The 27,791-nt window shown below is 40.5% G+C and overlaps 1 protein-coding gene across 2 annotated transcripts; it reads left to right on the forward strand.

Annotated features, from left to right (window-relative positions):
• Positions 1-879: 879 nt before the first annotated feature.
• On the forward strand, positions 880-26,419 carry pank1a (pantothenate kinase 1a). Of its 2 annotated transcripts, none has more exons than XM_042433086.1 (8): positions 880-1,627; positions 15,548-15,694; positions 16,120-16,325; positions 16,756-17,009; positions 18,763-18,939; positions 20,559-20,682; positions 22,233-22,358; positions 22,574-26,419. In XM_042433086.1, exons 1-8 carry the CDS (start codon positions 1,345-1,347, stop codon positions 22,631-22,633), a joined length of 1,377 nt encoding a protein of 458 aa, XP_042289020.1. In that variant the 5' UTR covers positions 880-1,344; the 3' UTR covers positions 22,634-26,419. The 2 variants fall into 2 exon arrangements, with proteins under 2 accessions (XP_042289020.1, XP_042289021.1); XM_042433087.1 differs by lacking the exon at positions 880-1,627 and adding an exon at positions 1,636-2,378.
• Positions 26,420-27,791: the final 1,372 nt, after the last annotated feature.

Below are 27,791 nucleotides of genomic sequence, written 5' to 3' on the forward strand. Positions count from 1 at the left end.
TTTGATACCATGTCTCACTCGAACATCTCGGTTCTCTCTTAAAAAATAAATCTTAATTTCAATTAGGGCTGGGCGATATGGACGAAAGCAAATATCTCAATATTTTTGACCAAATACCTCGATATCGATATTGCGACAATATTGTAGGGATGACTATTGGTGCTTTTACAAAATATTTACACAGTGAGATTTATGATAATCTTCAGTAATGTGGATATAATGACTAAGTGGATAAAGGAACAGCGTGGTAAGTTCAGAAAATTACATCACTTTACTGTAATGCTTCCTTTAAAACGAGGAAGAAGGCAACGCTTATGCCATATCGTGATACTACAATGTCAAAAATCACGATATCGATATAATAGCAATATATTGTCCTGTCTTAATCTCAATGCGACTATAGGCCTACTTGTTTAAAAAACGATGATGTTACATTTTATCTTCATTTCAATTAACGCCTATTGTGGTCAAGATCATTGAAAAGAGACGTGTTTGCAGACATTCCAGATTACAGCTGTACAAATCAGATATCCTACAAAATGCTCTGTGGCATAACAAAAAGACTTGTTATCAGAGGCTACTCCTGAAAGAAAGACATTGCTATTGTTGGCTTTGCCTTTGCATGTAAGTACAGGGTTACTACAGTTCATTTTCGTGACTGATGTGTTGACTGACAGCTTTGTGCGCACACATCACGCGTGGAGAGGACTGTGGGGAATGAGGATGACAGCAAACAGTGACGCTTATAAATAAAGCGCCCACAGCTGCACAGACTGTGTTTTCTCTCTGTATGTGTGTGTCTGTGTAACTTTGTTTAATTTCCCAGCGGGGAGCCACCGAGGTTAATTTTGCATTAACCGAGACACAGGACGAGCCCTTTGACGTATGTCTTCGTGTAGAATGTAGATATACGAGATTTAATTTTACTGCAAAGAAGAGAGAAAACCGGTCGGAGGAGGTGAACGGGTTTGTGCCTTGGTTGGAGGAGCTGGTGGTGTGACGTAGCAGTCCTCCGACACACACACACACACACACACACCGGCCGCCGCTGCGCCTGGCAGGATCTGAATGTGGGGAAATGACCGCAAGTGACCTCAAAGGAAACACTGTATTTTAGCGTCTGTTGGCACTTCTATTTCACATATTTTAGCTTGATAATTTAGGGTAAAATATACGTTACGGTTGCGGAAAGACAAGGAGTAACGTTAGCTGCTCGCGCGATTGTCCCACTAGCTTGCTAAGCTAACGTTGCCCGGTTTCTCGTTGCTAGCGATCAGGCTCTTTTCGGTTTTTTTGCCCTGCAGATGCTAAGCTAAGCTAGGCTAGGCTAGGCTAGCTGCTGCCATGGATAAAGCCAAGTCAATGATGGACAAGAAGGGAGCGTCGGGACCCTTTCATGTCAACAACGGGCAGAGCCAGAGGGGCTTTCATGGCCACGTCGTTGTGGCCGCTAACGGCGGCTGTTGCAGCAGCAGCAATGCATTCGGCTCGGGCACCGGACCCAACAGCGGCACGTTAGAAAACCTGCATCATCTGCACCGCGGGGACGATGCGGAGTGCAACGGGTCCCCGGCCAAGCGGTGCAGGCTACGGAGGAGGACGGAGTCGGTGAGACGGAACAGACCCCGTAAGTGTCAACCAGCTTAGAGATGACCGCGTTTGTCAGATAGTATCATTACTGCAATGTTTTTTTTTCTAGTATGTCAGCGGCTGCATGTTGTCAGTACAGTGAACCAGGTATCTGCAACCCTGCTGTGCAATACCGATCAGCCGGAGCTTTGCACAACCACGCCGTGTTGCAATGACAGAGCAACGACCTCTGACACCCAGCATGTATTTTGCCCTTTTTCATGAACTGTTATGATAATTTCACGGTTAAATCATGTTTCGGATCACTTCTAGGTCTCTTCATGATCAGATTAAGTCATCTATGTCACTCGTTGATCTGTCCAATCTACAAGCCTGCCGTCGTCAGGGAGACCCCTTTTGTTTTTATGAACCCTCAGGTTGCATTTGGTGCGCTGTGATTGGTCGATACCCATGGTCAAAAAGCTCCTGATAAGTGGGCCTGGCTTGCGTCAGCCAATCAGCACAGGACTCTTGTCTCCAGGAGGCAGGGTGAATGGGCCGGGTCCCCGCCCCCTTATTTACCGAGTATTTCGGGTGATGTGAGGCAAGATCATCCGGAAAACTTTGCACTTTTAGCACAGAATGTTGAAAAGTGGCATTTCTTTCGCTGTGTGAAGTCTGTTTAAGTACACAAGACTGACTGAGGCTTTTAAAATAGTTATTTTTATATTTATACATATACATTTCTTGCATGCACCTGTGAGCTGATATTTGCATCACTATGAAGCTTATAAGTGAGAAGAAACCTGGTAAGTGTGTGTTGGTTTATGTTTCAATTATATTAAGCAGTCCTAGGTATTAAACTCTGTTCACTTATGTTTTTCTTTAAGTGAAGTCTCATTTTATGATTCTGTGTTTGCCTATGAAAACAAATCATTCCAGTCACTTATTGCCTTTAGTTCATCACTTATTTGTAAAGATTAGTGTTTCAGTCAGACAGCTTAATGAGAATGTTGCACATTTGAAGCATGATAGAGAAAGGTAAATGTTGTAATTTTGAAAACTTAAGCATAATTGTGTTGACTTTCTCAGCTAATGCAGTTTAAAGTCATGCTTTTGCAAACAGCTGATTGCTTTAAATGGCAAGGACTTGTAACTCTGCACAGTGCTGTTCAGCCAAACGCCAAGGGTTTGTTGTGGTAGCATTTGGCTGTCATGGTAAAACTTGTTCTCGGTCTGTGGAGATATTTGCTGAGAGACAAGCTGCAAATTTAGGAGCCTTGCTGTTATGTCAGACAGTCAGCATTCCTTACATCTGTCTGTAATAGTGTTATGGAGAGACAGAAAGGGTGTGGACCTCATTTTTGTTTTGCTTTCAAGGGAATATTCTTGATTCTCAGATTTCTCTCATTGAGATATTGTGGTTCACCATTTTAATGTGTACATTAATGAGTTAAATTTCTACCTAGATCTGCACCGTGTTTGACCTTGGATACACAAGAGTTGACATATTTTTGGAAACTGTAGGATTTTACTCAGGAAGTCACTAAGAAACCATTTGACTCAATGGGGCAAACATCAGTTCTTTAGTACCGTGTGAGTAGAGATGCTTAAGTAAATATAGCAACATCAATATTGATACTTACTGCTATATCAATTATTGCATATCACCTACCCCCAGTCAGTAGCTCTTTACTGTTTCAGGGTGCAGTTATTCATTTATTGTGTGGCTCCAACTCCAAATTTTTGATTATTTCTTGCGGTTTTAAGGAATCTTTTCTTTAGGCTACATCCTGATAATCTGATGCACCAAATGGTTTGTTACACAGAACCATCTGAGAAGTCGTCCTTGGCAACTGTTTGCAAAAGGGCAAGCGCTTAAGAAAAATACTGGGCAGGTGATTTGGATGAAACATCCGTCTATCACCGTCCATCATCGTCTTACCTTGCGAGGCGGCTGGATTCGCAAGATCATGCGAGAATGCTCGTAGGACGCTGATTGGTCCGACCCACCGCTGATTCGGACGCAAGAGCATAACTTGAAGCCTGACGAGATGGATTCCTGTGTGATCTCAAGATGTCGTGATCTCGTGAATCCAGCTGCTCCGCATGATAAACATCCTGTACAGTATGGCGAAGTGTTGATTACCATCTAACAGGTTATACCCGTATAAGACCAGCTTTTGCTTGCCGTCCTTCAACAGATACTAAACTTAGTAAACAAGGTGATTGGTACATACGTTTTATGCAGCTCTGTGTATCATTTCAAAGATGCTCTTGTTCAGCCGCCAAACAGTACCATTTCTACTACTTTTTCTTTGATAGGCAGATCCATAGGAGTCATCCTGTGGCATTTGCAGTGTCTGTACTCAACCTGTTAAACCTTTGCCATGAAACTACATCAAATATTGTGCTACAAAGGGAATGGCATTTCAGCACTGGCTATCTCCTTCCACTGTAGTTCTGCTATCAGCGGTTTATTCTTTGTAAAAAATAAATATCCGACACAACAAGATAAAACAGAATCACCAAGTGCTAAAATGTACAAGGACTTCTTTTGGTGGCACAGACATGTTGACAGCTTAGACAGCTTACTAGACACACCACAGTAGATAGATTTGTGTAGCAATGAGTGATAAGACATATTTCCGTCTTAAGTTGCACTGAAGGGATGAAAAGCAAAGTACCAGTTAGAAAACAGGGAAATCATCATGGGAAAATCCCATTATACACAAAATTGACTTCCTTGTTACGAAGCATAATATCGTCTATAATGTCATTATATAGATGCAGACAAATTACAATAGCAGTTTGCTGTGTCCTGTGTTTGCTGAGGTTTATGGTGATGCATAGTTAGTAGCCTGAGAACGAAAGGCTCTGTAGCAGAAGTGGCCCAGATTACATAATTAAGGGCACATCTCGTCAGTAAACTTTGAAATGTCCGGTCAGAGCTCCTCTACTTTATGACTGTGTTATCCTTGGATGGAAGCCAGTCGTCCTGATAAACCCGGATAACCCTCTAAGCTTTTCCCCACCGCGGGCCGACCCTGGAATGTATTCCCCTCAGGGATGTGATTTTTCACTTTTGTCCTCAGATATTTTTTTTTCCTGCTCAGGATTTTGAGGAGGTTTAAGATCTGGGTTACTTTCGGGTAATACTGCCTGTAGTTACCCCTTGTTTACATCAGAAGCAACCTGCCAGCAGTTTTTTTTTTCCTTTTTGTTTTGTTGAAAGAGAAATGCCTTTATTTTGACCCCACAGGCTCCTTTTACAGCTCCATCACACATGTGACAGAGCAAAAGTTTCTTTTTTTAACTTGTGCAAGTTAACTTTCCGTTTGAAATTCCCCTGGTGAGATTTTTAGTGCCTGTTTTCATAAAAGTGAACCAGACTGACTAAAAAATGTGACTTAAAAATGGTATGAGGTAATTTGGGGAAATTTGTGTACTTAATTATTTTAGCAGTGCATCTGTTGCTTTATTTTATGCTTAATGCACTAATGCATTTCTATAACCCTTTGTATCACACCTTAATCCCCCTATTTGCCTAAAACAGGTCTGTGGACATTTTGCCGCATAGCTATACTCTATGTCAGTATCTTATGGGTGTGGACAGTATTAGGCTGAATAAGTTGATGGGCATTCAAGTTGAGCTTGGCAGCCCAGCGCAGAGAAGTCATTACAATGATAACAATGGAAGAAAGTGAAAGAAACTCTCTTACCCCATCAAGTTCACATACGGTGTGGCCTGACTAGGTGTAACAGACCGCTGCTTGTGTGTCCATGTGTCAGTGAAACACATGGCTTGGAAGGAGGCGTGCTGCACCATCACATCTGCTGTGTGGGGGTCACCTTAAAATAAAAACAGAAAGCTCAGCAGTATCAGTGGGCTATATTGTTATCTGTATTCAGTGTTCAGATGAGTTGCGGTAAGACACACATAGAAACACCATAGGAAGGAAGACAAGTCAGATTTTATCATGAAGCAACAGCACTGTTTGGTGGAATTGTAATTTGCATTGTAGATAATGGAAATAAAGTCTGAAACTACATGGAAGTGGTAGCAGACTAAGTTTTACATGCAGTATCATATTTGCTGCAGGCCACAATCAGTCAAAACAACACTGATATGTTTTATTTGCAAGAGCATCAGTTGTTTTTGCCTGAACTTTTCATGAAATCCGGATGTGCAGAATAGTCAAAATGACATACAGCCTGCAATGTTTGGTCTCGTTTTTTTTTGAGAAATGTAGACTTGAACATTATTGTGTGACTCAGTGTTTTGACTGAGTCACAGGGAATTTCGCATTCAGCCACAGATAACAGGGTGATATGACGTAGGAAGTCAGGAAGAAAACATACTCTACCTGTAATTTCGATGGAGAGAGATTTCTGATGTCTTAGTGACAGAGGTGTTGAGACTAGGCTTTTGCTGCTGATACAGGGTGTTTTTTTTTTTTGAAAGGGGAGAGATGTGTGTGTCTAAAAACGGGAGTGTATAATCCAATGTAGTCATTGGAAATCACAGAAAACTCACAGTGTTTAATTCTGTGCAATGGCACACCCAGTTTCCAGCTGGTTAGGGTCAACAGTTTCATCCTGTGTGTGTGTGTGTGTGTTAAATTAGTAACAGAATAACAGTAACTCCCATTTAAAAATGATGTCAACAAGGTGTGCTGCAGGTCGAGTCAATGTTCTACTACTGCGCTGCCACTTGCAGATGGATCAGATGGAACAGGGTGTGCTCACAAGTTTCAGTAAGGGTGTAGATGATTGGTGGGTGTGGGGGTGGGGGGCGGGGGGCAAAGATCATAGAAATCAAGATGATGAATTGGCACGCCCAAAAACCAAATGAAACTCCTCCTTCCACCTGAAACTGTGAACAAAGTGTTTGTAAAGTGTTTGTCCTCATGGCCTCTCTTATATTATTTTACTAGAGACCAGCAGCCAGTAGAGTGGTTTCTCTCTCAGTGACCTGCATGTTAACCTGCCTGTGTTCATTCAGATTAAGTGTTTATTATTAGTAGTGGGTAAACCCAGTAGTAGCAGGAGCAGCTGCAGTGCCAATAGTAGTGGTAGTAGGTATTAGAGCGGCAACAATTAGTCGATTTGTTTGATTAGTCAATCGAATAATTGTTTTAGTGATTTTTTTTAAAGCAGAAATGACAAATATTTGCTGGTTGCAGCTTCTCAAATGTGGGAATGTGGAACATGTCTGTTTAATACGTGATGGTAAACTGAAGACGTGAGCATGATCACAACAACATGACTAATCAATTGATTGAGAAAATAATCTGCAGATTAATCGATAATGAAAATAATCATTAGTTGCAGTCCTAGTAGGGATTATTGTATTTGGTAAAGCAGTCATGTTACAGTAGTAGTTGAAGTAGTGGTTGTAGTAGCAATAATACTAGGAATTGGTGTAGTATTTGTACCAAGAGTAAAACTCTAGTAAAACTAGAAGAATGTAGTATAAGGCTGCAACTAATGACTATTTTCATTATTTACTACTGCTGATTTATTTTGAGGGTAATCATTTCAACATTTGTGCTACAAAATGTCAGAAAACGGTGAAAAAGCGCATCACGATTTTTTTTGTCCAACCAACAGTCAAAACCAAAGAGATATCCAGTTTAGAGCTGAAGACAAAAGCAAAACTTCCTGTGATCTTAGGCTCAGAAATGTGTGTATATTATTGTATCCACTGTACACACACAGCGTCCATCTGCTCGCCTGTGTATTTTCTTGTCTTATCACACAGGTGTGCTGTACAAGTGTTGTTCTTGTCCTGTGCTCTCTGCACAATGTATTAACACACTCACACACTCACCAAGCTTCCCTGTGAAACCTGAGATCAAAGGTTAAACGATAGGAAATTTAATAGAAACGGTTGCTGCCGATAATCCCTGAGGTCATGTTGGGAAGCTGAACAGTGAGCACGGTGGAAATAAAATATATTAATGAGCTTTGTAATCGAGGTCCGACTGTACGCACGCATTACATACTGTATCTACCATGTGGGGATGCATTGCAGAGCAGATGTGTGTTCAGCCACAGACCTTTCACCTACATGGACACAAATCACTGTCAACCCCCCCCCCCCCCTCCCAACCCCGCTACATGTCACACTGACCTTTGGCTTGCTGGACACAGTGTGTGTGCGTGATGTGTGTGTGTGTTTGTGCTTTTTTAAATTGAAACCCTGGATAAATGGTCATATGTGTGGACTATAGGATACACTTAGGAAAAGGGGGGGACATCTGTTGTTAGGAAATTTGAGTTTTTTTTCACTGAATCTGTAGAGGGAGATTTGAAGATTTAGCAACCTGCTTTTCTCTTTTTCACAATCATCCACCAGTGGTTTACTGTTGGCCTTTGGCCCGCAGCGTTTCATGGCTGTGAGGGAGTTTAGATGCCTTTGTCTTTGTTAAGACACTGTGAATATAGGCCAGGTTGTACCGTGTTCCCTTAATGTCTTTCCAGTCAGTGTGGACATATTTCATCATCACGGACATCAGTGACAGCCAGGTGACGGTGAAGCAGTAATGTTTCCTCTGGCTTCACGTGCTCATTTTGTTGTCATTGTTTCCACTGCATAAGGGAATGATCCACGGTTACATGCAGTCAATATGTGTCAGGTAGACTAATGACATGCTCTGACAAATTACTCTATAGATTTAGAGGATACCTTTAGTTCAAATATAGGCTGAGATGCTCCAGTAATTGTCATTTATTAAGCCAGGCTATATAAAGAAGGCTGCAGTTATTCTCTTTGTGTTTCAAGTATTAAACAGCTCAAATTCAATATTTGTCACCAATTTAAAGAGAACGGTTGCTCTTAGCAGTATGCGTTTGCTGTGACTTTATGCCACAGATAAAAAATACCTTAATAGTTGTGTTTTTTGTGCACAAATTTTGCTTTAAATTGATAAAAACAAGAGAAATCTCCACACAGCAATCTAGCTACTGTATTTGCTTTGCACTTAACTGGTTGTGTGTTTGTGTTTGAGTGTTTTTTTGGCTGAGACAGCGGAGGAAAATGTGATTGTCACTTGAGGCAGTCATGCAACATAGCTGCCCTCTAACAGTGTCGCTTTTGCTTGTAGTGACACCTTTCATTACATCAGGGAAGGATTTTATATTTCTGGCTCCAGGGTTTCACAGTTCTGCCGTAGCTTTGGTGCTCGTTATAAATTTCTTATGGCTTGAAGGGTGAAGCAGCTGACCTCAATACGGAACGATGTCGTGTGAAACAAATGTGCATGTGCGAAGCGTTTTCTTATTGTTCATGTATTGTAAACAGCCTAACCAAGAGAGAAATATTACTCAGCTCCCTGGTTGTCCAGTGGTTTGTTCGAGTGAGACATTAATGTTAGTGTCACTAGTGGAATAATCAGTTAGCTTTGTTGAAACTATCCATTGCATTAAAACACACAAGATCAAGTTGTTGTGACAAGAAATATCTATTTTTTTGGTCACAAAAACAATGCAGAGCAGTTTATTTTATTTTATTTTCATTTACAAAATCAGACAAGTGAATTTTACAGTGCAAACACTGCAGCACCTGTGTCTTTCAGTTCATGTTTACAGACTTTAGAGCAGGTCAGTAGGGGAGAGGGGACGGTAACAAAGAGTCAACCAAAGAGTAAGGACGGGTTGAGTGACTCCTGCTGAAAGTAACCGGACACCATCTACTATTGTAGGTATAGCAGTAGGTATAGGACTTGTGGTTGTAGCAACAGGTGTCAGTAACAGCAGTGGTGGTGCTAGCAGTCACACAGTTGGTTTCAGTGGTCTAAGTGTCACAAAAGGCTGTCATGCATAAATTGGCTGGACACGCAAACATGTAATGCAGTTGAATATCTACATCTACAGACTATCACACACAGTATTATGAGGCAGTATTTGAGGCAGGAATGATGTATTATGGTGTCAGATGTTCCTCAATTAGTCTAGTTTTAATTAAATTATATAAAAAAAAGAAAAATACATGATTTTGACTGATAGCAGCCCAGTGTTGTCGTGTAGGCCTAGTTGTTTAATAGATAAACAGTATCATATCACATATGATTCACAGAAAACAATATAGCCCTAGATTAAGGGTTGTTCAGTCAAGCACTTGAAGGTTGTATCTCGCTGCTCATACAGCATGCCGACACTTTCTGTCCTAATGACTGCTAGTGTTTTATGTACACACTCACACCGATAATGTCATGATAAGCTAACAAATACATAAAAGACATTTGAATGTGGTTCAAACATGACCTGAAATCAACAGCTCTAATTCAGTGGCTCTAATCTGAAAGTGGGCTGTGCCTCAGAAAACCAGACAGAATCACCCTGTTCACTTCACCACTGTGTTGTGAAATAGTCACATCTCCTGACATCTCCTGATTGTCACGCCAGCGCAACTCCAAAGGCAAAGGGTGGACCAGGATAGGTTCAAAAGTCACCCGTCATATGCAGACTTTCAGGGTTTGCTGGTAAATCCCAAAGCTAATTGCTTCACTAGTGTTTGACCAGTCTGGGAAAGTTTTACAAAATATCTGCAAAATATCTCAGAATGTTGTTTATGTATTTAAGGTTGTTGGTAGAGTAGATAAACATACTTACTTAAAAACATACTGAGCTCATTCTGATCCTTATTTCACACAATTTCCCATGATACCGTTCAGTTCTCACCAAAGAGTTACTTCCAGATTGCTCGTCTGAGTTTGGATGTCCACTGCTGTCTTAACCGGCCAGCGATCACTCCAAAGACAACCATTTTTGAAAATATTGACATTCATTCTGTAATGAAATATCTCTGCTTTATTTTTTTAAGAAGCAGTTATTATAGAGTTTGGTGATGAACCAATGTTGTGAGTCTCTTACTGACCTTAAGTTTACTCTCATCATAGTTTTAAATTGAAACGGGTCATTCTTATATAATTAAACTTCTCTGATAGACATCTAACAGGCATCTAATCTGACGTTCAGTGAGCCAAAATCCAGTCTGTAAGTCCAGAATCTGAAACTGGTCGTCTCATAAATATTACAAACCGGTTTTGATGTTCTAAGAAAACACTCATAATTACAGTTTACCATAATTCAAATTTTAGATCATAGCCCTAGTTTTTGAACATCTCACAACAAAGCAAGCGGATGAATATGATAAAGAAACATGCACATTTCTCTGTATGCTTGAGTTTGTTTATATGTGAGTTAACATGTTTTGCATTGTCTTGGTGGCTCAGTGGGCCGGCTCACCAAGCAGCAAATATTTGGATTCAACACATTCTTTTGTGGATCGCTGCTGCTTTCCACAACAACAGCAACATATGTTTTAGTGACCACATGTTGTCTTCAACAGTTGCACAAGCTTTTTATTGTTCCAAACTAGAGACACTGATTGGTCAAAACGACGCAGTCGGTATGCAGCGCCTCTCCCAGCTTTCCCTTTTGGACTCTGTGCTGCGCAACACATATGAAACAATAATGCTGGCGGGCCCTCAGATTTGACTCACACAAACCTCAAGGTCTCATCATGTCTGTTATGTGTAAATAACGCAATAGTCTTCAAACATTGCCCAATGCAAAGAGAGGCAGGTGGCATTTAAAAGTAGCAGCATATGCACACCTTCCACCAAAAGAAAATACATGAAATATGTGTAATATTTGGTTTAGTTTGTTTTAAATATGAGTGCTCCACATCGACAACAAAGCTAATTTTCAAGGCAAACAAAATAAAAGAAAGCCTAGCTCCTTGTCATCATAAAATAAATAAAATAACTGCATTTATAACATTTCTCTTATATACTTACAACTCAAATTGATCTAATGTAAGTTCATTTGTATTTCAGTCTATTGTATGTGATTATATTGTCATGCAAATAAAGCCTACAGAATTAAAAACAATGAGGATGACTGATATATCTCTAAGTTAAATACAGTCGTTGCTTTGTGGTGCATTGAAAACGCCTTGCAGTATCAGTTTCCTCCCATCTGTGCCAGCACTCAAATTGAATTAAATTGATCAAGAGAGACAAGAAGCAAGCAGAAGTCAGGAAGAGGAGCGGTAGAGAACGAGAGAGAGAGAGAAATGGAGGCAAGGAGACAGAAAATAGGAGACCGAGGAAAGATGAAAGAGGAAAGGAAAGATGGCTGAGAGAGAAACAGGAGCAAGAAATGCAGGAGCGAAAAAGACGGCAACAGAGGCTGAGAGATGGAGAGGAAAAGATAAGCGAAAGAGAAAAATAGGAGGTAGAAGAGTGTGTGAGAGAGCTACACAGAGCGAGCGAAAGAGAGAGAGAGGGAAATGATGGAGGGGGCTTGTCTGTTTCCATGGCGACTGTGGCTCTTGTTGAGCTGTGGTGATGTGTTTTTGTTTTTTTTCCTAGCCATTTGTGCTGGAAGTTTTTTTTTTCCTGTCTCTCTCTTTCTATCTGTCTTTGTGCTGTACTCAATGTTCCAACCAGCTAACTACCCAGATAAACCAGTTTCTTCGCTCCACTTCTCTCTAACCTTATCTGTGCAGCGGTGTTAATCCGACACACTCATACCTCCAACATACAGTAGACACATGTAGGATGTAGGTACACTGAACATGCCTTCAACCTCATGCATATCAAACAGAAGGTCACAGATGGATTTCTGGTTGTCACCGTTAGCAGAGACTCCAATCTGCAGTGTAGTTTCCATATAGCTCTACTAAACTATAAAATCACCCTGAATTACATTGAGTCATTACCAGATAGAAGTTACGTTTCCTTCTGTCCAGAGGTGTGCTCTTGCTTTCCCACATGCACACTATTTCTTTCTCTTTCTATGTCTCTCTCCGTCTTTTCCTTGCTCTGCTTTTTTGGGAGTTAATTAGATGGCATTTAAACATATAAACCGTTAAATCAATTTTATCTTGCAGAGATGCCTGGCCTCTGGCCTCTGGCCTCGTTCAACCCTGAAAGATTAATCCATTGGCAAAAGCTTTTAATGTCTTCAAGCAAAAATATCATGAATCTGTTGGTTGTAGCTACTTCAAAATGAGGATTTGCTACTTTTCTCGATTTTTATATTATTGTTTGAATATTGGAAGGTGTCAAAATTGATGCTGGAAATGATAATGGACATTTTTACAGTATTTGTAATGGAGAAAATAATCAGATAATTGTTTAGATGATCAGATTAATATCGATTGATTATTGTTAGTTGCAGGCCGAGTGTTATGGTGTTGGTCTGAATGGGGTATGAAGAGGACCAGTTCCACTTACATTAACCTACTTAAAAAAAAAAAAAAAGTTTGTTTTTGTTTTTTTGTTTTTTTTTTAACTTTTGTCAAATTGTATTGATTATGATAACTTGGTTCCACTTTTTCCATGATATGGTTCTGTTTCAATGGTAAGGACAGTACTATGCATTAATGTTGTGATGTGTAAAAGTCAAAAATGTAAGTAGCTTATAGTTTGTTACTCAGTTTCAATCTTTCTCTCTCATTTCTCCATTTTTTTCCTAAGGGGGTTTTTTGTGTGGTCTCATATTGCAACGCATCAGTTGACCTCATAGGACTTTCACTTTTACAATCCTGTATTGTTATTGGCAATCATTCCTTGAGTGGGGGTAGTGGGTAAACGCTTTCCTGGGGTCATCAGGCGGGCACCCTCTTTCCTTGGTGTTTTGTTTATAGGTCCACGCAGCAACAGAACTTCAAGAGGATCAGCCGAGTCTGGGTTTCTTCTGTCAATGATTTAGTTCTGTTAATGCAGATTGTAAATCATAACCGAACTTCAGGAGGATCAGTCGAGTCCAGGTTTCCTCTGTCAAGGATTCAGTCCTGTTTATGTGGACTGTAAATCATAACTAGCAGCAACAGAATTTCAGGAGGTTCAGTCAAGTCCAGGTTTCCTCTGTCAATGAGTCCGTCCTGTTCATGCGGACTGTAAATCATACCAGCAGTGGGGGTAGGGGTAGAAGCTTCACTGAGGTCATCAGGTGGGCACTCTCCTTCCTTGGTGTTTCATTGATAGGCCCAAGACACCTCCGGAGGGCTCAACGGTGACACCTGGTGTCCCAGGTGCACCCCCCCTCTACTTCTACCCCTCCTGCCAGCTGATGGTCATTTTGCCACCCAGTTCTTGTCCTTTCTTTTCAGCCAGAGCCATTTGCTGCTTTGCTCGGCAGCCTCTGCCAGCGACTTGATGGCATGTCAGAGGACCTGTCCTAGGACTCCCATCCCTTTCAGCAGCCTGCTGGTATACATGGCTACAAAACCCCTGTAACCGACCTCCTTCTCCAGCCCTTTTGTTCTGCTTCAGTTGCTAGATCGGAGTACTTCAGCTTTTTGCGTTCATATGCTTCAGCAACTGCATCATCCCATGGCAAAGTCAGTTCTATGATAAACAGGGCCTTTTGTGAGGCTGACCACAGGATCAGATCTGGCCTGAGGCTGGTTGTAATGATCTCCGGTGGGAAGGTGAGCTTCTGGTCTAGAGTGACCTTCATCTTCCATTCCTGGGCTGTATCCAGTAGGCTTTTCTGATTCTTTTCTTGCATTTGATGTCTTTGGTACCTTTCCTGCTGGTACAAAGGCTTTGGTGTTGCATGAGCCAGGGGTTGGAGGAGAGAGGGCATTGTTGTTAGTCTGCATTAGTGCCAGTTGCTGAAAGACCTGGTTGGGCCTCCAGGTGTAGCATCCTCGGGTGAGGCTGGTCTTGCAGCCTGTGAGTATGTGCTGTAGGGTTGCTGGTGTTTGGCAAAGGGGACATGATGTCCCCAAGCCACTGGTTCAGGTTCTTGGGACTGGGAAGAACATCATAGATGGCTCTGATGATGAAGCTAAGTCTGCTTCCTTCCATTTCCTAGAGATCCTTAGTCTGTCCAGAGGATAGTAAACGGGATAGATCCAAAAGCATTGGCCAGGTTGAGGAATGCAATATGAAAATCTCTTCCTTCCTAGCCTGAATCTGATACCATATTTTGGTTGAATGGTCTAAGCATCCTAAGAAACCTGACATACCGGTTTTCTGTACCAAGGTGTCAATTAAGTTGTTGTCTTTCAGGTAGGTTGCCATCCTTTGTGCAACAATGCTGAAGAAATTTTTCCCTTCAACATTCATAAGGCATATGCACACAGCTTTCTTGACTTTGCTCTTGTTTCCTTCTGGACTTGGGTGGGGTTGTTGTTTTAATCTTCCTTGGGTTTCCATCCTTTGTGCAACAATGCTGAAGAAAATTTTTCCTTCAGCATTCAGAAAGATTATTTGCTGGAATTGATCGATATTCAAGGCATTCTTCTCTTTCGGGATTAATACTCCCCCTGCTCCTCGCCATGATTTTGGGATGTTTTTCTTCTTCTACAACACCTTCATTAGCCTCCACAGAAACCTCAGGACATCTGGGGCGTTCTTATACAGAAAATAGGGAACTCCATTTGGTCCTGGAGCTGACGCTGTCCTTGCCTTCCTCACAGCTTTCTTAAATTTGCTTGTTTAGGAGGGCTGTCATCAAACTGGTGTTCTGGTTGAGGAATGGGTGACATGTCAGGAAGTATGATCCTCTGTTAATGTCTCTGGTTGTCTGCGTTTATTTTTTTAAAATCATCTTCAAGTTCCCTCGTTGACACCAGGGGTCCATTAGTCTAATCCATTAGTCAATCCATCAGTCCATTAGTGGACTTTCGTTTAGTATTGCATATTAGACGGCATTTTTTTGTACGCCACAACCATAATGGCACCTCCTTATAACAGCTACATAGAAACACAGCAAACAGTACAGTTAGAAACTGCTAAACATCAACAAAGGGTTTTTGTCACAGTTTTGGTTCGTAAATGAATTTTCCACTGCCCTCTCCCCTGAGTAAAGTAAAAATTCTGAAAATGTAATTTCTTGCAAAGATGTTGATAATTGGCATCAGTCAAATCCTGGGTTTGGTCATTGCGATCTCTGTTGTCTCTTGTTTTAAAAGTAAAAAAGTCGTTTATACCTCTGTCTTCCTTCTCTCCAGCATTCCCCTGGTTTGGTATGGACATCGGTGGCACCTTGGTCAAGCTGGTGTACTTTGAGCCGGTTGATATAACTGCAGAGGAAGAACAGGAGGAAGTGGAGAACCTCAAGTCCATCCGCCGCTACCTCACCTCAAACGTGGCCTATGGTATGTCTACACACACTCACATGTTGGTCACACTTAATTAACTGCGTCTTTTAACTCCTGTGCATATCTAAGAAATGGAAAGTCAGGTCAAGGACAATTTACAAGAAGATAGCAGGATATTTACTGCAGTGCGTCTCACTAATTCATTGCATAAGACTGATAAGTCAGTTGTTACAGAAACCAGATCATCTACAGATAAAGATTTGAAGCTGAATAGCATCACCACACCACAAAGTTGCAAGCTTTAGGTCATAGAGCTGCTCACTTTTAATACAGCTTTTAGAAGAGTGCATTTGATATTCCTAAATCAACTTCTTGAACGGGTGCTTATAATGTGGATAATCTCTGAACTTAATTGTATCATAGTGATGAACTGCATTAGCACATCAGACCAATTTTGTAAAAATATTTCCTTCCTCACTCAGGTAAAACAGGCGTCCGTGACGTCCACCTGGAGCTGAGGAACCTGACAATGTGCGGCCGGACGGGGAACCTGCACTTCATCCGCTTCCCAACGCAGGCCATGCCCCGTTTCATCCAGATGGGACACGACAAGAATTTCTCCAGCCTGCACACAACACTATGCGCCACCGGTGGCGGGGCGTACAAGTTTGAGAATGACTTCCGAACAGTGAGTGTACTGTATGTCCAGAGGAAGTGTCTGATTGTTAAAAAATACTGGTCAACACTTGGTTACTGATCCTACTGCTGTGACTTGAAGTATACAGAATTACATTTATCACCTGTTCTGACTTTTGGAAGTGAGAGCATTATGCACAGTGTAAGTGTCTGTGTTAGTGCTTGTTTACCTAATGTGGAGTACATTGACCCCATCTGCAGTGCAGCAGGATCAATGAACTCTCTCTGGGCACTGCAGCATGAACTAAGACCCTGTGCAAACTTTAGTCTAAAAATGCTTTGAAAATCCTTTTAGCTTTACAAAACTAACACATTGATAATAACCTTTTACTTGATCCTTGATCTTGAACAGTTAAAACCCTTTGGTGCAGCCAAAATAGTGTCCTCTCAATGTTTTTTAATCTTTCTCCATTTCGCCGCAGATGGCCGATCTGGAGCTGCTGAAGCTGGACGAGCTGGACTGTCTGATCCGTGGCCTGCTGTTCGTCGACCGGGTGAGCTTCAACGGCCACCCAGAGTGCTACTACTTCCAGAACCCATCAGACACCCAGAGCTGCGTGAAGAAGCCCTGCACGCTCGACAACCCCTTCCCCATGCTGCTGGTCAACATCGGCTCCGGGGTCTCCATACTGGCCGTGTATTCGGAGAACAACTATAAACGGGTGACTGGGACCAGGTGAGGAAGACAGACACCTACTGAATGTATAAACACACACACATACATTGGGTAAAGCTTGATATCTTCAATCATGTTGTATGGATCATATAAGGAATGAGAGAATAAGACTGAACTAGAGTGAGTGAAAGACATGATAGAAACAGAATGTGATGAATTGATTAACAATTCCTGACTTTCTCCAGTTTTTAATGTTCAAACACACTAAAAATATTGTGTTAAAGTACCTCCTTAAGTTTGTGCTCATATATTTCTGGAAAAATAAGAGACTTTAAGTCAGTTTAAAAATCTCTTATCTAGAAAAGAATGATATATTTAGCAGAAGGTTGTCAATTGGGCCCAATTGAGTTCAAAACTACAAAATACATTTTTCCATTTTTGAGATTTTACTGGTTTTACTATTTTATAGAAAGATTTGACTACATTGAAAGTGCACTTGAAGTCCCAGATGAATGAGTAACACGGCGGTGTTTTGTGTGAACGAATATGTGCTAAAGGTGAAGGTGACTATATACGTTTTATAGGTTCAATGGAACCGCCACATATGGCAGAGTCAGTTGTTTGAATTGCAGCCATTCTTTATCTAATATTACCTTATGTACCTTAGTGTTCATGTAACAGTTCGGTGAGACTGAGATTAGATTGTACACAGTTGGAAAATAACAGAAGGTCCCACCACATATGATCAGAGTATGTTGATGTGGGAAAAAGAAGATTTTACATTTACATTTTCTATTTTATTCATCTCTTGAACCAGTCTCCTGCTTATCTGTCACATCTTACTTCACCCATGACATTAGCCGAGCCAACCACAGCTCAGTCAGCCAGTCGGAGTGTGTGTGTTCATGTATATACACGTGTTGTAACTGCACACCACCGCTCATTTGTTGCTTCCTTCTCCTGTAAATGGCAACCGTGTCTGATTGCTACTGCTCACCATGACATCAGAGAGAGACGGTGTGTGTGTGTGTGTGTGTGTGTGTGTGTGTGTGTGTGTGTGTATGTGTGTGTGTAAGGCTTCCATTTCCATCTATCACACTGCTCTAGAGAGAGGAAAACATTAGTAAGCCAAACCAATTTGTTGTGTGTGTCAAGTGCAAAGTTTGTGTGGTCTGATGTGTAGTTTTCAATCTTTTCATGATCCCATTTATTCCTTCTCTTTATCTTGAGTTATGTTTTTAGTTTTTTTTTAAATTATTGAGCTCCAAGCACTGTGTGCTTTTCATCTTCTATTTGTCATCTTAAGCTTATTGTAAACGTATATTATTTTATTATTTCAATACAGTTTAACCCATCTGTTGATTTTCTAGTTTATTTACATCCCACTTTACAGTCTAATCCTACAGGGGTGATGCTTATGCTGTTGGCTGCTTATAAAGCTCATGATACAGGAATTAAAGCTTGTTTAGAGGTCAGAGGTCTGGACCGCATTGCCCAAACAGAATTCCTGTAACTACTAGGTACTAGGAAGAGCTTTTAAAGCTGAGGACAAAAGTAGATGTGTTTTTTATTTAGTTAAGTAAGACTTTGCAGATTCATCACAGTCAGAAAACTATCAAATCTTCAATACCTGTTGTTTTCTCTCTCCTTTCCTCTTTTTTCCCTTTCTCTTTCCTTCCTCCTCCTCATTTTTCCTTTGCCCATTCCCGAACTCCCCAAATCCTTTTCACTGGCTTCTCCAACCTCGCTTGTATCTTTCTTTTCTCCCTTCTCTCTTTATCATTGTCTTCCTCACTCTCTATCTGTTCCTCAGCCTGGGAGGTGGGACATTCCTGGGCCTTTGCTGCCTGCTGACGGGCTGCGAGACGTTCGAGGAGGCGTTGGAAATGGCCAGCAAGGGCGACTCCACCAACGTGGACAAACTGGTGAAGGACATCTACGGAGGAGACTATGAACGCTTTGGGCTACAGGGCTCTGCCGTCGCATCCAGGTGAAAGTCTACAACTTAACCGCAGTTGGCGTCATCCGAGACACTTTTACACATTCCAGTGATTTAGAATTGCGTTTCCATAAAGTCTCTCAAGACACAGAAAAAAAATAATGGTCAGAATGGATACAGCAGAGACATTTCTGTTAAAAATGTTAGGTCTCCGGTCCAAGCTGATATAGCCCTGATGACATCATCGGGTTTATTTTTTCAGACTTTGGAAAGCTCCCCCAGAGCCGCAGAAGATATTATACAACTGTTTTCACAGGCTGAGTAACACTTCTTCTGAGGAATAAACTGACCGTAATGTGCAAAATCGGCAGAGCGCCCTTTTAAACCTCTGAATGCTAAATGCATCAGGGGCCTTTCATAGGAAGTTTGTGAATATATTGCGAAACTCCTCGGCCTGTGGTATGTGATGATGAAGAATTAAGTCATCGTGAACCATTAAGAGCAATCAATATGGAGCAATACAAATCCTTTTAGGATTTTAGAGCTGCAACAATATATCGATTAGTTTATCAGAAAATTATTTCAATCATTTTTCAAGCAAAAAACAATTTATTGTTCCAGCTTTGCATATTTGAAAATTTGTTGTTTTTCTCTGTAATATAGGTCAGTGAATTGATTATCTTTTGGTTTTGGACGTTTAGTCAAACAAAAGAAGCAAACTGAAGACATCAGTGTGGCCTCTAAAAGCAATTTTATCACTGTGTTTTTTTTTAACATTTTATAGACTAAACAATCAATCGATGAATGGAGAAAATAATTGCCAGAGAAGATATTGATAATGAAAACAATCATCAGTTGCAGCTCTAAATGATCAAACCTATTATGTGGAGTGGGTGAATCAGCTTTAAACTAATCAGCTGCAAGTGCTGATTTATTTGTTCATGTGAATTAGTTAATTGCCCAGACAAAGTAATGAAGGTGAGAACATGAATTATCCAAAGTGACACAGTGCTATTTCATGCTCTCATTGTCGGCTACTAGTTCAAAAAAGGTGTGCACAACGCATCGCTGCACTAACACACGTAGTTACATATACAAAAAACCAGCCTGATGAGAAATGGTATGTGAAATAATAGCTGACTGATTCCTTAACAATGAGCATAAGACACACACACACACACACACACACACACACACACACACACACACAGACCTTTGCTTGTTAATCTGGGTTCAGCATGTATACAGTAAACCTGCCGCTCTGTGTTCAAAGGTTGATCCATAAAGCAAAGTGAAAAACAGATTTTATCACAGTCGTCAGATTATGAAGTATGCAGTCTGTTTCTTGTTAAGGTGTTCCTTTCTGTGTGTATGTATCAAAACAACACACACACACACACACACACACACACACACCAAACATACACACACTGACAAACAGCACTTGTTTATACTTGCTCCTGAAGGTTAATATGACATTTACAAAGACTCATGTTTAGTGTGTTTTGTGCTTTTTGTCATTTCATTTGTCAAAAGTTCATCAAAGTTGAATACAGCCCATGAGGTCAGTGTGTATTTGTGTGTGTTCCACATGTTTACATGTAAAATGAAATGTAAAATTTAATGTTGTGTTTCATATGGTCTGTTTTTTTGTTTTTTGTTTTTTACAGTTTTGGTCACATGATGAGCAAAGAGAAGCGAGACAGCATCAGTAAGGAAGACCTGGCCAGAGCCACACTGGTCACCATCACTAATAACATAGGATCCATAGCACGCATGTGTGCTGTCAACGAGGTACACACACACACACACACACACACACACACACACACACACACACACACACACACACACAGAAATGCTTACAGACACACACACTGACCAGGGTCTAATCTCAAGCTTTTCTAGCCACTCAGCATGAGTGAACAAACTTTATCATTTTTGAAAACACACAAATATTAATATTCTTGGCTCTCAATCACTGGTTTATCAGAGAAGTTAGAGAGATTTTTTTTAATGAAAAAAAAACAAACTGTTTTGTCGTTTTAAGAAGCAAAAAACTGCTTTTAAATGATCTACTATGTTTTGACATTTTCAAGTTATCTTTATATGAATTATTTTTTATTTGGTCCAAATTGCCTGTTAGCTCACTGTTGATGTTTTGAGACTCAACTGTGAATTGTGATGAGTTTAAAGTAATCAACAGTGAGCTGACGGGTAGTTTGGGGATTTTAAGTGCTAATTGGCGCCAATAGTTAAATCACTGAAATAAATAAATAAGTAAATAAACGAGAAAAATGGATCAACTGCTGAATCTGGATTTGAGCGTTTTTTCAGTGGCAGCAGCCAAACTCAAACTTGTTATTTACTGGAGTGAGGGGATCAGCCTGGAGTCTTTCTGTGTGCTGTGAGCTTCTTTACAGTGTTGCCTTGTGGCATGGCGATCAAGCAGCATTGTACAGGGCTATCACCGCACACAGACCTGCAGCGAAGACACACTCGTGCACACACAAACACATACAAGGGTTTGCACCAATAGGAATTTTTTTGTCCAGTGTTGATGATTATCTGTAATGCAGATGAGATGGATGACGCTCTTTAGCAGTTTTTCCAGGCAGAGTGAAGAAACTGAGCTTTGCCCTTTTAAATGACGACAATTCATTTTCAAAGAGCAACACGAGTTTTCTAGTGTTTTCTTCTGGCAGCAGTCATGGAAGGATTTTCATATCATGAGAGAAATGGGAAAGTGGTCTCAGACTTTTGGACCCATGTCAGCTGTAGGACTCCAAAAGATACCTTTTTTTTTCAGCTCTCCAGCACCACCATGTGGTTTGGGAGAGGTGTTGCATTTTGCTCACATTTTCTGATCTGATTCACATAAAAAAGGAATTTATGACATTAAGCACTTGATTTTAGTGCTTAACACATTTATTTTAGGACTGTTTATACATGCCATTCTTTTTATTTATTAATGTGATGAAAGACCTATTAAAACATTCCTAAAATGTTTTATGAAGAGAGTGATATTCACATTGTCTATTTTCATAGAAGCAGCAGGGGGCGCCAATGTTTTATGTGATCAGTGGAGTCTAAGCTTATAGGGAAATAGTAGACCATTCACATTCTCTTTTCTTTTTACTATTGTTTTTTGGGGCGTTTTAAGCCTTAATTAGAGTTGTTAGTAGAGGAGTGACAGGAAATGAGGTGAGAGAGATAATGGGAAATGACCTTTTATATTTTCAAGTGAGGATTTATGTTGTTTTTGCTTTTTGCATAGTTGTCACACACATATTGGGGCTTGATTTCTTTTCTCTGACTTTTTTCGCGTCTCTCTTAAATTTCAGAAAATCGAGCGTGTGGTATTTGTTGGGAACTTCCTTCGCATCAACACAGTGTCCACAAAACTGCTAGCCTACGCCATGGACTTCTGGTCTAAAGGACAACTCAGAGCTCTCTTCCTGGAACACGAGGTGAGCACAAATAAAATCTGTTAGATACATTTAACCAAGCTGTGAAACTCAACCCTCCTGTCTGTTAGTGCTGGAATAAATTAAACTGAAAAAAAACCCCTTATGATCCCAGGTAGCATATAAAAAGTCTTATACTTGGATTTCTGCAGGCACTCAGTAAAACTCATGACTACAGTATGTGAAAATGTCTACTCTTGTGTGCGTATTGTCTCCAGGGTTATTTCGGAGCCGTTGGTGCGCTGATGGAGCTGCTCAAGACAACAGAGGACCCGTGAAGGAAATTCTGTCGTGACATCATCAGCCCTCAACAAGACGATGTCATCCATCCCTTAACGCTGTGATGTCATCAACTCTCGATGCTGTGACGTCATCAACTTTGGACGCTGCTGAAAGGTCCCATTCACAGAGGCCGTTAAATGGAACACTATGAGAGATACACAGAAACTGGGAAAAGCCATTTTAATAATTTAACACTTGTAAATAATGATAACCTCTAACATCCACCTCCTAAATTTCCCAAACAGAGTCCCCCCTATCATAGAGGTTTTAATATTGTAATCATTAATTTATGGTTTCCTGTAATCAGCTCTGTTGATTCCTGTAATCAGTCCTGTGTCAGGAGACGCAGAGACACAGAGTATTTTAGTGTTTTTTGTTACTTTGTGTGTGTTTGCGTGAAAAGCTACTGTAGCATTACGTCCTGGAGGCTGTGGCACCCCAGGCGACTGTTTGTGCAACGGTTCTCTGAGATAGGATGTCTGCAAAGAAATGAAGTTACTCTTCAATGAGTAATTGGACCTTTTTACCACCAGGGACTCAAGGAAATGTCTCTTCTGCGACCACAGAAACATCAGCTGTGAAACCATCGAGGCTACTGCTCGTGGTTGAACCGCAGCTGGTCAGCGACATGCTCGTGTTGCCTGTTTTTGCACAAAAAGTTGCCCACCATGCTACAGTCTTCTAAGGAGTGCACTGAAGCCAAATCCTGTTGAGATTCATACAACACTTGCCTCCTTCAGCTCAGACAGGAAGCAGAAAAACAGTCTTTGATTCTTTCTGTTGCTCCGCTGCACATGGCCTTTGCTTTTTTTCTTTGTCTGTTCTCCGGCTTGCCTACATGTAAACAGCATTAACAACACCGTATTGCCATGCATGCGTACCTAACCTGCTGAGTTTAGTGTTAGATGACGGGACCAAGACACTGTCTTCCAACAGATAGCGCTACAGCTGTGTGTGCGTTGTTAATTTGTGTTGACTAGCATCACCGCAACTACGGTCAGTCCAACTCAGCAACCTGTGTTTGTGATTTGTGAAATACTGTGGGATCTTCTTTTCTTCTTTGTCCAGCTCAAGGACACTTCCGCTGGATCGAGGTCTACACCCTCTGGCCTCGTTGCCACTCTGCTGCCTTGTTTGGGTGTTGTAGTGTGATTTAATGAGGTGTTCATTTTCTCCATGTGAATCCTGGCATGATAAAGGTTCAGCACCCCTGTTGTATGTGCAGATGCAGCAGAGTAAGGCCACCTTTTTGGGAGACAATGGGGACCAAGACGATTTTTTTACAAAGAATCACTCCTCATGCAAATTACATTAATGAATATTGGCTAGCAGCAGATTGAGTTAAACTAGATTAGACTGTTTTTACTGTCTTATATTGCAGATATTGTGCATGACAGTCTGTGATTTGTTCTCAGAGTGTGACTGGTTAGGTGAAGTTTCATTCTCTCCACTTTGTACTCACAGACAATGAGAAAAAAAAACATTCATCCTACAATTTGCATGCTACTGTTTAAGAACAGTGAGTCAGGGCACCTTTATGTGCACAAACCTGCCTTTTTGTCCTGATCCGAGGCCATATCCAAACTGGTACACACACCCTAGAAGAGCCCCACCCTCAATTGTGTACTTATAGAATACTTGAAAATGCTGAGTGTCGATTTAGCCTGAGATTCTAGGATGGAAAACCTTGCTCGCCTGAATTGCCTGTAATAATGTTCTGAGCGCAGGAAGCTTAAAGGAATCTCACCATCTGCAATAATGTAAATTACATGCACACCTCACTGTATAGCAAGGGTTGCTTGTAATTTACTCTGCATGACAATAACAGCTGTAAAGAGGAATTATTCTTTCTAGATCTCTATATTGATACTGTTTAAAAGAAACATGGACCATAAGTACAGTCTAGTTTCCTTTAATGTCAAGGAAATGCCCCCTCACCCCACCTCAACCCCCCAACTGCCTGGACCTTTTCAGCCTTTCATGTCTGTTTAATTGTCAAAGCAGCTGAACCATAAAGCTGGACAGTGCAGTCTTCTCTGTCCACTACGTAATACAGTATATTTAGCACCACTGTCTACATGCCTTTACTCTCTCCAGAAGAGAAACTGTGCTCTTTCCCTTTTTGGAATCACTCTTTGTATAATCACCTACATGTCTCAGTTTTTGTTTTAGACTATTTATTGTTAAATACCTCCAAAATATCACTACCAATACTTCCGTGGCAGTTAGTTTTAGTTGTGTCTGAGCCTGAGTTCACCACTTAGACAAGATTTTTTTAATTTCTTCTGTAATATCGAGGGTAAAATTCTATTCAGCTAGTTGAATGTTTCTGGTCTTATTGACACAAACTTGTGTTTGCAGTTATTGCCTCTTCATTCTCTAACATACCTGGACTACACTTTGACTCCGATTAATAACATGTTTGCTGCTATGCAGTCCTGTTTTTTTTATTTTTTTTTTTAGTTAATTTGTACAAAGACACTTAGGGCAGTTGGATTATAAACAGGAAGTTGTTATTTCAAGTTGATATCATCATCCACAGCTACTCACAATACCCTAACACTAAAAAGTTTTGCTGTGAAATTCAATATGCATCATTTGAAGCAATTGTGTTTGCAAATTATAGATTGAACAGAATAAATTAGGGTAGATATGTCAGATGAGGGTGTTTTTAATGGATTAAGTCTTTATTGTAATCCCTCTTTTACAGAGTGGATCCTCTGTAGTTACATACATACACACTAAAAGTTTTTTTTTTTCCTACTGTGGATATATCGAGTGTAACAGACTACATCAATTACCTATTGGCCGAACTAATCCAAATGCCAACACTTATGCAAGTGTTCAGAGTAAAACTGTGATGAAATACTATTTGAGGTTTTGCAACCTTTCCTCTGAAAACGTTGAATCATCAATGTGTTTGATCCTGCTTGATTTCAGTTGCGATGACGCAGCAGATGTTCTTTCCTGGTGCTTTTTTTTTTTTTTTTTTTTTTTGCCTTGGTTCGACTCATGTTTGGATGAGAATAGTGGCCTCGACCTACCAGGTGCCGCTCAGCTTTAACATCAGACTGGTGTTCTTTATCTCGTGCCACTCCTCCTCCTCCTCCTAATCTGAAAACTCCAATCAGCTGCCTTCACTTATCCTGGTTACACCACGTTTGTGCCCTTCGCCTTCCTGTGTGATTTACTTTTTATTTCTTACCTGCTGAACTTCACCTCAGTGTTTTTTGTAATCTTGAGCATGTTCGGGTTTCACTCTTTGCTTTCTGTGTTTGTTTTCTGTTTGTTGTTATTGTATTATTATTGTAACAGAACGATTCAGTGCAGTTAACACACATTTGCAGTTTGAATAGGAGAGTGTCCTAAATGTGTAGGAAAGTCACTTTTACTTCGTTTACTACATGTTGGTACTAAAATCTGATCATTTTGAAGAGTCTTGAGATATCACCTTTCATGGATAATGAGAACTGGATTTTTTTTATGTTTTCCAAATTCATTATGTTTTTGGGCAACAGTTCGGTTTGGGAACATTTTTAAAATACATGTCATTTTATTATTTCTATCCTGTTTCCTGATTTTTTTTTATTTTGTTTTTTTTGGCCAGTAATAAGAAATAATGTGAGTTATTGCATTTTTTTCCCACATGTTTTGAGAATACTGTTGTACTGATTTTCTTTCATGGTTTGATTGACTTCGGTTGGCCCAACAGAACCAGTGTGATCGTCCCCACAAATGTAAATCCCTGCTATGATGCTCTGTCTGGCTTGTCAAACATGTTGTGGTTTGCAGCACTTATAAAAGTGATCAGAGTTTAAATGCAAGTTGTACATTTTAAACACATATCATCACTGTCCTGCAGAAGCTTTCACCTCAAAACAAGGGCCTGTTATTTTGGGCCGCCAATGGTTTTAACATTTTACAGTCAGCTGTTCATTGCTTGGTGCACGCTCTTATTGGAAATAGATGTAAATATAGATGATTTGTGGCCTCTGCAGAATATGGATGACATGTGTTTTAAAGTTGTTAATTTTAAACTGTACGTTCCTTTTTTTTTTTTCTTTTTTTTGCAATTTACTGTATATATTTGTGGAGATAATATATTCCAAAATCAGGGCTCACTTGCCAGATTTAGCAAATTTAGGCCAGCGTTATCCAAACTTTTCCAAGCCAGTATTACATGCTGTCATGGGAATATCATGAGTTCAAATAATTTCAGTATTTTGGACCTAACTAAGGTACTCTACTGCTGCGGTTTCTGTATTTTTTGACTTCAGAATCAATCACACTTGCTGGTATTTAAATCCTTCAGCTTCAACATCAAGCAGTATCACATCCTGCACTGTAGTTGACTTTATTGTGAACTTTTAAAGGTGTTTCAAATATTTTCTGTAACTACATCTCAGTTGGAAGCAAGAATACAGTCGTTTAAGTAAATCAGCTTCTAAGCAGTGATTCGTCTGTTATCACGAGTCAACAATGTGGGTGTTTGTCTGCTTTGGTAACAGTTGTGATTTTAGGGTTTGGGTTCATTTCCCGCTGGGACCATCTGTACTCGGATCAGTATGTTTTGCACGGTACTGTAAAAGGCTTTGGCTTAAAAGCGCTGCCGAACGGCAAATGTTATGTCATCCATAGTGAAATCTAAGCAACAGGCTATGCAGTAACTCATCCATTTATCTCTTTGTCCCTTTCAGCAAAACACCTCTTCTCCAAACCTACCAGAGTTGATTTGACTTGTTTGTAAATGTTTTAGAGAAAAAATAATTATGCAACCTCGTTAGTTTTCCCCCTCTTGAGAAATCCTGTTTGAATCTTGACGGAGTGAGTTTCTCCTCATGAAGGTTCTGTCCTGCTGATTTAGTCGTTAACACTATTAAAGGTGGATGTTTACAACAGGATGTTTTAGACCTAATTAAGATCCAGGAATGGAGTACCGAGCGTGTTTTATCATTGTGATCTGTGTGCCCTAATCGTGCTAAACACGTATGCACTGTGGCACCGTAAGGACGTGGTCACACAAGAGACTTTTTTCACTTGCCTACAGTTACTTTTGAAAGGCAGACCCTTCTTGTTGCTTGATTGATCCAGGTTCAGTATGTTTAAACTAAATTCTCACCTTTTTTTTACATCAATGTGTAAAAAAAACAAACA

Source organism: Thunnus maccoyii, chromosome 14 (assembly GCF_910596095.1).
Source record: "Thunnus maccoyii chromosome 14, fThuMac1.1, whole genome shotgun sequence".
Taxonomy (NCBI): Eukaryota; Metazoa; Chordata; class Actinopteri; order Scombriformes; family Scombridae; genus Thunnus; species Thunnus maccoyii.